Source organism: Mobula birostris, chromosome 8, assembly GCF_030028105.1.
Source record: "Mobula birostris isolate sMobBir1 chromosome 8, sMobBir1.hap1, whole genome shotgun sequence".
NCBI lineage: Eukaryota > Metazoa > Chordata > Chondrichthyes > Myliobatiformes > Myliobatidae > Mobula > Mobula birostris.
Window position 1 is genome coordinate 65,269,940 of NC_092377.1, and position 10,689 is coordinate 65,280,628.

Sequence of the window (10,689 nt, forward strand, 5' to 3'; positions counted from 1 at the left end):
ACTCTTTGTGACTTTGTACGCATGAGCTTTTAATTTGATACTATCTTTTATTTCCTTAGTTATCCAAGGCTGGCGCTCCCCACTCTTACCATCCTTACTTTTGACAGGAATATACTTTTGTTGAGCACTGTGAAAAATCTCTTTGAAAGTATTCCACTGTTCTTCAACTGTCCTACCAATTAGCCTGTGCTCCCAATCCACGTTAGCCAACTCCTCCCTCATCCCGTTGTAGTCTCCCTTGTTCAAGCATAATACACTAGTTTTAGATCTAACTATTTCATCCACCATCTGTATACAAAATTCAATCATACTATGATCACTCTTTCCAAGAGGATCCCTGACTAAAAGATCATTAATCTTACCTGTCTCATTGCACAGGACTAGATCTAAGATAGTATTTTCCCTTGTAGGTTCACTAATATGCTGCTCAAGAAGGCCATCATGGAGGCATTCTATGAAGTTCTCCTCCAGTGTTCCTTGACCAACCTGATTCACCCAATCTATGTGGAAGTTAAAATCCCCCATGACAACTGCCATTCCATTCTTACAAGCCTCAGTTATTTCTTAGTTAATCGCCTCTGCCACTGCAATATTTTTATTAGGTGGCCTATAGACAACATACACTAGTGATTTTTTCCCTTTGCTATTCTTAATCTCTACCCAGATGGACTCAATATTCTGCTCCGTAGATCTTATATTGTCTCTCACAATCGTCCTGATCTCATCCCTAATCAAGAGCGCCACCCCACCTCCTTTGCCTTTCTGCCTATCTTTCCATATTACCTGATACCCTTGGATATTTAATTCCCGGTCATCTCCACCTTGCAACCAGGTTTCTGTAATGGCCACTAAATCATATACCTTGGTACTGATCTGTGCCACAAGTTCACTAACCTTGTTTCTAATACTATGGGCATTTAGATAAAGTGCCCTTATACTCATTGTCCTTTTAGAATCTAGTGACCTATGTGATTTTTGCTTTTTACTTTTATGCACTCTACTCTTACTTTTTTCTTCACTAACTCCAGCTTTGGTCTCTACATCACTTCCCTCCTCTTTTCTGTGTAGGTTCCCATCCCCCTGCCATATTAGTTTAAAACCTCCCCAACAGCATTAGCAAACAATCTCCCTAGGACATTGATCCCGACCCTGCCGAGATGTAGACCGTCCAGACGATACTAGTCCCACCTCCCCCAGAAGCGGTTCCAATGCCACAAGGATCTGAAACCCTCCCTCCTGCACCACCGCTCAAGCCACATATTCATTCTAGCTATCCTGCTATTCCAACTCTGGCTAGCACCTGGCACTAGTAATAATCCTGAGATTATTACCTTTGAGGTCCTACTCTTTAATTTATCTCCTAGCTCCCTAAATTCAGCTTGTAGGACCTCATCCCGCTTTCTTCCTTTATCATTAGTACCTACATGCACCACGACAGCTGGCTACTCACCCTCCCCTTTCAGAATGCCCTGCAGCCTCTCGGAGACATCCCTGACCCTTGCACCTGAGAGGCAACACACCATAAGGGAGTCCTGTTTGCAGCCACAGAAGCTCCTCTCTATTCTCCTTACCATGGAATCCCCTACCACAACAGCTCCACCACTCTTTTTCTTGCCCTCATGTACAGCAGAGCTACCGACAGTGCCATGATCATGGCTACTGCTGCCTTCACCTGATCAGCCATCTCCCCCAACAGACTCCAAATCTGTATTGGAGGGAGATGACCGCAGGAGACTCTTGTACTATCTTCCTGCTGCTACTCTTCCTGTTGGTCACCCATTCCCTATCTTTCCTTAGATCCATAAACTGCGGTGTGACCAACTCACTAAATGTGCTATCCACAACACTCTCAGCATCTCAGATGCTCCAAAGTGAGTCCATACGCATCTCCAGTGCTTCCATGCAGTCTATCAGGAGCTGCAACTGGACACACTTCCTGCACACGTAGTCTTCAATGTAAAATGACTGATCCTGCTGCATGGAGAAAACTGAAACTGATGATCAAGTGAGGTAGGGTGGCACGTGCAGGGCTGTCAATTATGCTGTTAGAGTTCTTAAATAACAAATAAAACATTAATTCCATACTATAAGAACTGCAACGCACGTGTATATATTATAGTTAAAAAAGAGAATTGCCTAGGTGCACAAAATAATGAATAAGATGAAGGTGATGGTACTAAGAAGAGAGATCAAAACTTAATCAAAAAGTTTTAACAAAGGTCTTAAGTGAGGAGAGAGAAAGAAAAAGTACTTTAAAAAGAGTTTGCATTTAGATAGACAATAGGTGCAGGAGTAGGCCATTCGGGCCTTCGAGCCAGCACCGCCATTCACTGTGACCATGGCTGATCATCTACAATCAGTACCCTGTTCCTGCCTTCTCCCCATATCCCTTGACTCCACTATCTTTAAGAGCTCTATCTAACTCTTTCTTGAAAGAATCCAGAGAATTGTCCTCCACTGCCTTCTGAGGAGCATTCCACAGAACCACAACCCTCTGTGTGAAAAAGATTTTCCTCAACTCCGTTCTAAATGGTCTGCCCCTTATTCTTAAACTGTGGCCTCTGGTTCTGGACTCCCCCAACATCGGGAACATGTTTCCTGCCTCTAGCGTGTCCAATCCCTTAATAATCTTATATGTTTCAATTAGATCCCCTCTCATCCTTCTAAATTCCAGTGTATACAAGCCCAGTTGCTCCAATCTTTCAACATATGACATTCCTGCCATCCCTGGAGTTAACCCAGTGAACCTACGCTGCACTCCCTCCATAGCAAGAACGTCCTTCCTCAAATTTGGAGACTAAAACTGCACACAATACTCCAAGTGGGGTCTCACCAGGGCCTTGTACAACTGCAGAAGGATCTCTTTACTCCTATACTCAACTCCCCTTGTTATGAAGGCCAACATGCCATTAGCTTTCTTCACTGCCTGCTGTACCTGTATGCTTACTTTCAGTGACTGATGAACAAGGACACCCAGATCTCATTGTTCTGACAGGAAGCAAAGAGTGGGAATAAACGGGACCTTTTCAGAATGGCAGGCGGTGACTAGTGGGGTACCGCAAGGCTCAGTGCTGGGACCCCAGTTGTTTACAATATATATTAATGACTTGGATGAGGGAATTAAATGCAGCATCTCCAAGTTTGCGGATGACACGAAGCTGGGTGGCAGTGTTAGCTGTGAGGAGGATGCTAAGAGGATGCAGGGTGACTTGGATAGGTTGGGTGAGTGGGCAAATTCATGGCAAATGCAATTTAATGTGGATAAATGTGAAGTTATCCACTTTGGTGGCAAAAATAGGAAAACAGATTATTATCTGAATGGTGGCCGATTAGGAAAAGGGGAGGTGCAACGTGACCTGGGTGTCATTATACACCAGTCATTGAAAGTGGGCATGCAGGTACAGCAGGCGGTGAAAAAGGCGAATGGTATGCTGGCATTTATAGCGAGAGGATTTGAGTACAGGAGCAGGGAGGTACTACTGCAGTTGTACAAGGCCTTGGTGAGACCGCACCTGGAGTATTGTGTGCAGTTTTGGTCCCCTAATCTGAGAAAAGACATCCTTGCCATAGAGGGAGTACAGAGAAGGTTCACCAGATTGATTCCTGGGATGGCAGGACTTTCATATGAAGAAAGAATGGATGAACTGGGCTTGTACTCGTTGGAATTTAGAAGATTGAGGGGGGATCTGATTGAAACGTATAAGGTCCTTAAGGGATTGGACAGGCTAGATGTAGGAAGATTGTTCCCGATGTTGGGGAAGTCCAGAACGAGGGGTCACAGTTTGAGGATAGAGGGGAAGCCTTTTAGGACCGAGATTAGGAAAAACTTCTTCACACAGAGAGTGGTGAATCTGTGGAATTCTCTGCCACAGGAAACAGTTGAGGCCAGTTCATTGGCTATATTTAAGAGGGAGTTAGATATGGCCCTTGTGGCTACGGGGGTCAGGGGGTATGGAGGGAAGGCTGGGGCGGTGTTCTGAGTTGGATGATCAGCCATGATCATAATAAATGGCGGTGCAGGCTCGAAGGGCCGAATGGCCTACTCCTGCACCTATTTTCTATGTTTCTATGAAAAGATACGGATCCATATAAATTGTCCATTTAACAAAGTATGTTCCTTATGCCTTTTTGCCGCTGCTAATGCTTATGTGAGGACTGCTTTGCTTCCACACCAAACGTTAAGTGTAGAAGTGTTTAATAAAAATATATTTTTAGCTTAAAATACAGGACAAGCGTCCATAAGACCATAAGATAGAGGAGCAGAATTAGGCCATTTGGCCCATCAAGTTTGCTTTGCCATTTCATCATGGCTGATCCAATTTTCCTCTCAGCCTCAATCTCCTGCCTTCTCTCCATATCCCTTGATTCCCTGACCAATCAAGAATCTGTCAACCTCTGCCTTAAATTTACATGAAGACTTGGCCTCAACAGCTGCCTGTGGTAAAGAATTCCATAGATTCACCACTCTTTGGCTAAAGAAATTCCTCCTCATCTCCATTCTAAAAGGATAACCCTCTATTCTGAGGCAGTGTTTTCCCTGGTCTTAGACTCTCCCACCATTGGAAACAACCTCTCCAAATCCACCCTATCGAGGTCTTTCACCATTCGATAGCTTTCAATGAGGTCAGCCCTCATTCTTCTGAACTTCAGTGAATACAGGCCCGGAGCCATCAAACGCTCTTCATTTGACAAGCCATTCAATCCTGGAATTATTTTCATGAATCTCCTTTGAACCCTCTCCAGTTTCAGCACATCCTTTCTAAGATAAAGGGTGCAAACCTGCTCACAATACTCCAAGTGAGGCCTTACCAGTGCTTTAATAACTTTCAACATTACTTCCTTGCTTTTATATTCTAATCCTCTTGAAATGTTACATTTGCCTTGCTTACCACAGACTCAACCTGCAAATTAACCTCAGAGAATCCTGCAAAAGGATTCTAAAGTTCCTTTTGTCATGTACTCTGTGGCGGGAATAAAGAACCAGCAGAAATAGAAAGCACTTTGGAGTCTCGTATTGCTATAAACTACTAATATTTATTAGTAACTACGCAATACAGTAATATAAATGTAGATAACTCACACAGGTTAGCAATGATTATATATAAAAGTAAGTGTGGAATATATATGTATGAAAACCAAGCTTCTTTAAGTCTAGGGGTGAAAAGATACAGTCTTATGATGTTGAGTAAAGTTCAGTTCAGTTCGTGGTATTTAGTTGAATAATGATGGAGAGAGAGAGAGTTGAGTCTTCAGGTGAGCTGATGCCATTGATCTTCTCGTCGTCCTCCGAAATCCTTTACAAGTCACCAACTGTGACTTTAACCAGGGGGAACGGTTTTCCTGTGGTGGAGCTATCATCCCGGCAAGGGTGGACACATAGACAACTCCCCACCAGTCAACCCCTTCTTTAACAGTGGAATAGCAATTTGGATCCATCCGCCTGATCGATCCTCCAAAACCCACTTTCCTGCGGGCACAACAATGCTCATTCAGTGTCCAAAACCTGTGACTGAGGTCTGTATCATCTGGCCTCCCATTTATTTCACCAGGCTGAGCATCACCTGTCATTCAAAGAGTCCCTCCTTCCTTTGTCTGTAAAGGAGTGCAAGCAGGCAACAAGTCCTTAAAGAAATATCAACAATCTGCCTTTGGTCACCATAGCAACCTTCGAGCTGCTCGCTGCTGTCTCCAACTCCAAACTCAGCAAAAATCCAGAGTTACTTCCAATGCCTTAAAATGACAGTCCAACCGTTAATCTTCATCTCTCTCTCTCTCTCTCTCTCTCTCTCTCTTCCAAAAGCAACATATCAGTGGTAAATAACTCTGTCTCTCTCTCCTTTCCAAACAAACCATCAATGATAAATGTCTCTCTCCAAACAGTTAATAGGGGCACTCCTGGATCCCCTCACACTTTGCACCTCATTTTTTGCATTTTCTCTCCATTTAGAAAATAGTCAACCCTTTCATTTCTTCTACCAAAGTTCATGACCATGCATTTCCCAACACAGTATTCCATCTGCCATTTCTTTGCCCATTCTCCTAGTTTGTCTAAGTCCTTCTGTAGCCTCTTTACTTCCTCAAAACTACCCGCCCTTCCACATATCTTCATATTGTCGGCAAACTTTTCAACAAAGCCATCAATTCCATCATCCAAGTCATTGACAAATGATGTAAAAAGAATCGGTCCCAACACAGACTACTGTGGAACACCACTAGTCACAATCAGCCAGCCAGGAAAGGCTCCCTTTATTCTCACTCTTTGCTTCCTGCCAATCAGCCACTGCTTTATCAATGCTAGAATCTTTCCTGTAATATCATGAGCTCATAGCTTGTTAAGCAGCTTCATGTGTGGGACTTTGTAAAAAGTCTTCTGAAAATCCAGGTACACAATATCAATCGATTATCCTGTTTCTATCCTGCTTGTTATTTCTTCAAAGAATTCCAACAGATCTGTCAGACAAGATATTCCCTTGAGGAATCTGTACTGACTAGGGCCTATTTTATCATATGCCTCCAGGTACCCTGAGACCTCATCCCCAATAATGGACTCCAACATCTTCCCAACCACTAACTAACTGACTTATAGTTTCCTTTCAGCTGCCACTCTCCCTTCTTGAAGAGTGGGGTGACATTTGCAATTTTCCAGTCTTTTGGAACCATTCCAGAATCTAATGATTCTTGAAAGATCTTCACTAGTGCCTCCACAATCTCGTCAGCCTCCTCTTTCAGAACTCTGGGGTGTACACCATCTGTTCCAAGTGACTTATTTAGCTTCAGACCTTTTGTTTCCCAAGAAACTTCTCTCTAGTTATGGTGACTTCAAACACTTCATGACCCCTGACACCTGGAACTTCCACCATACTGCTAGTGTCTTCCACAGTGAAGACAGATGCAAAATACTTATTCAATTTATCTGCCATTTCATTGTCCCCAATTATGACCTGTCCAGCATTGTTTTCCAGCAGTCCGATATCCACTCTTGCCCCTAACCCTAGCTGAAGAAACTTGTGAAAGTTTTGACAATTCATTCATATCATGGTGCTCTGAAGAAGCCAGCCTCGCTCTCATGGAGAGAGATATTTTATTGAAGTGTGGGCATGAAGTAATCCTCCCTTTAGTGAAACTCACATTGATGACTTATAACAAAAAAGTGTTTTTAAAGTCACTAAACATGACTGCTTAATTGTAATCATGGGTGTTTTTTTTTTCCTTCTTTTTGCCCTTAACCCATTTACCAGTCCAAAGAAGCTGACCTGGCTGTAATAAACCAACTCCTGGAATGTTCACAGTTGACATCAGAGAAATTCCGACAATGGAAAGAAGACTATTCACTATTGCTGCAGGATATTTGCAAAGGATCCCAGTCTCAACTCTGCTCAGGGAGAAATGCTGATACAATGGAGAATCAGGATTCCTCATCCATTGAAATGGATCTTTAAGATTTGAGATTTAATTTATTCAAATATGGTACTTAACTGTCTTGGTCAAGCTACACTGTTTTCTGAAGCACTAAGAGGTCCAGGACTTCCAGCAAGCCATCACAGCCGCAAACAATGAAAGTCATCAACTGAGTAACAGTGTTTATGGTGATTTGAAGTAGTCCTTTTTACCTTTCATTATAGAACTATTTTTATTTAATTTACGGGCAATTACACTGAATAATGGCTACAGTTGTTGTTTGCAAGTAAACAGCTCTCTGAAGTGTACAAATTTATAGAGGACATTCTCACCGGTTAAGGAATGTACACACATTCGTTGTCTATTTTGTGGTATTCTATTTATTCTGCAATCGCTATTGTGCTTAAAATTGTTCTGAAGCCTCTAGCAATTGAAATATATTTGCACATGTAAAAATTTTGTAGATACAAAATTCCATTCAAGCAACAAATACAATACCAGTGACCTCTCTGAAAGTAAATTGGCATACTAGGTCCATTCAATTCCAATCTATATTTTTATTTGAATAGTTAACTATTACAAATGGAAACATCGCCATATTTAAAATGTCCTTAGATATGTCCTTGACCCGCAGGATTCTGGAGCTGGTGCAAAAAGGTGGATGAGATGGGTTGGTTCTTTTCCAACAATGGTTAATTGACCTTCTACTGTCTTAAATCTTCTAGCATTTCACACCCTACATTTACATTCTCTTATTGTACTAATCAAAGGTATGTTGTAAAGCATAATAAACTGAGGAAATATTGTCTGTTCTTTGGCCATTATCAGTCTCTCTGGAATAAATTGTCTTCTCCATTCTCCCTTTGAGTAATTAAGAGGAGAAAGAATGAGAATAATAATTTATTAGAGTGAAAACTACTCTTGGGCTATGATATACTCAACCATTTTCCAACAGAAAGTAGTTCCAGGATTAGAATAATTGCTGAACCAATACAGTGGCCACCCATAATTTTAACCATCTGCAGTAATGGATTTTCCCCTTTGGAAGATGAGTAATTAGAATTGACCTTGGTGCAAAATGTCATTCATCTATGCTAGCAGTAGTTGTGTCTGCACTTAACACTGGTGTGTATGTATACAAAATATGGCAGCTTATATAAGTTTACTCATGTGGTAACGTGCTTATTTGGCACTTATACAATCCAGCATAAAATGTGATGGTGTGATTGCTAAATTCCAAGTAAAATCACAACAATCATGAAATTGGACTGGGCACATACGTTTGGGACCCCATATAAAATTCTCAACTATCATGCAAAGTACAATTGACTGCTGGGTCCAGAAAAAAAAAACTGTCATTTGGCAGTCACAAAGAGAAAGAGAATGCAACCCATCCAGTTCTACATTTGGATGTCTTTTAAAGGGTCATTTGGTTCACAACAAGGCACTTCATGTGTAGTTCAAAATCTCGCTACGAACAGATCAGATATCTGCCAAAGGTTTCAGACTGTAATATTTATGTGACTCGGACACCGGTGTAGATTGAACAACCAACGTTTATTCACCAGACTTCCATTTTTTTAAACCCTTTTCCACGTCCTGATGTCATACACACTCTGATGCTACGAATACTCACACAATATATTACATTCCCCTTCTCAAGATTTTTTTTTACAACACTGTGAATTACCAAAACAACGCCTCTAGGTGTGCCCTTCTTACAGTGCAACAACTATGACATAAACTAAAAAATCTTACCTTCTTGTACTGTATTCTGCATTGTATCTTACAATACTAACAGCAGTGTACTTTCTTTTACTAACATAGACTAATAAACCTTTTATTTCACACCTTAGAACTTATGACATGTGTGACTTTGCCTCAAACTGTATGTCTAGTCTCTGTATCTAGCTGGAAGCTTGACTTGTCTCCCAGACTGTGTGTGACACAACTGTGACTGTGCTTGACCTTCATCTGTGTCAGTCTCTCGAGTGACCTCTGTGTCTTTGCGGTCTGTATCACTCTTGGTGTCGTCTGTTTCCATGTCTGTATATGTGGAAATGTCCTGTGCATCTGTACGTGGAAACTCCTTCTCACCTGTCTTCAGCAGATGCTTCCTGTTCCTCCTGTAGACTCTTCCATCCGGCGTGCGAACTATGAAGGATCTTGTTTGCTGATGTCTGTTCACAACCACAGCTGGTTGCCAAGTGTCTCCTCTCTGTATTCTGACATTTTCACCTGTATGCAGATCTGGCAACTGTATTGTATGTCTGTCATAGTAGCTCTTTTGCTTTATTTGCTTGTACTTTTGCTTGTCATGTACTTGAGCATTACCTTCAGGAGTCAGTAGAGTTGTGGATGTTGGCAGTTTGGACTTCAGATGACGTCCCATCAAAAGCTGCGCAGGAGAGAACCCCACACCCTCAATCGGTGTGTTGCGGTATTCAAGCAGAGCAATGTAAGGGTCACCGTTGCTGCTTTGTGCCTTCTTGAGCATGTTCTTGACAGTTTGTACAGTTCTCTCTGCTTGTCCATTAGACTGAGCGTGCCCTGGACTGGAAGTAACATGTTGAAATTCCCAGCTTTCTGAGAACCCTCTGAACTCACCACTGGCATATTGTGGACCATTGTCACTAACAACGATATCAGGAATACCATGTCTCGCAAACGTCAACTTCATTGTGGTAATGACACCTCGACTGGATGTGTCACTTAACTTGGTGATCTCCGGATATTTTGAATAGTAGTCCACACAAAGCAGATATCCTGCACCATTGTAGTGAAAGAGATCTGTGTCAATCTTCTCCCATGGTCTTCCTGGTAGTGGGTGGGGAAGCAGAGGCTCTCTTGGATTGCTGTTTTTGTTTTCATTGCAGACAGCACACTGAGACACAATGTCCTCTATCTGAGTTGACATGCCTGGCCAATAGAGAATGTCTCTTGCTCTTTCTTTACATTTCACTATCCCCAGGTGTGACTCATGAACTCTATTGAGCATTTCCTGTCTCATTTGCTCTGGTACGATGAGTTTTGCCGTTTTGAACATTAGTCCTGATGCATAGCTGATTTCCTCTTTAGATGTCCAGTATTTCTGCATTTCTTTTGGAACATCTTTTCTTTCTGTTGGCCATCCATTCATTGTAAGGTCTCTTAGCATTTGCATTTCAGGATCATCTGCAGTCGCTTTCCTGAACATGTTCAACTTCTCCTCAGAGATGGGTAGCTGGGGTGTAACCCAGTTGACCTCCAGCTCTCTTCCTAGCAACTCTTCCTTTTGGTCTTTGAGGTAAG

At 42.1% G+C, this 10,689-nt stretch overlaps 1 protein-coding gene across 5 annotated transcripts in view; it reads left to right on the plus strand.

Moving 5' to 3' along the window:
- ipcef1 (interaction protein for cytohesin exchange factors 1) overlaps nt 1-8,252 on the plus strand; it is a 117,948-nt gene extending 109,696 nt beyond the window's left edge. For 2 of the 5 annotated variants that reach the window (XM_072265333.1, XM_072265336.1), the window contains one exon: nt 7,239-8,251. In XM_072265333.1, the coding sequence (XP_072121434.1) occupies nt 7,239-7,439 (201 nt within the window). In that variant the 3' untranslated portion in view covers nt 7,440-8,251. Of the gene's footprint in view, nt 1-7,238 lie in introns of all 5 variants that reach the window. The other 3 variants (XM_072265334.1, XM_072265337.1, XM_072265335.1) reach the window with 3 other exon arrangements.
- The last annotated feature ends 2,437 nt before the right edge of the window (nt 8,253-10,689 follow it).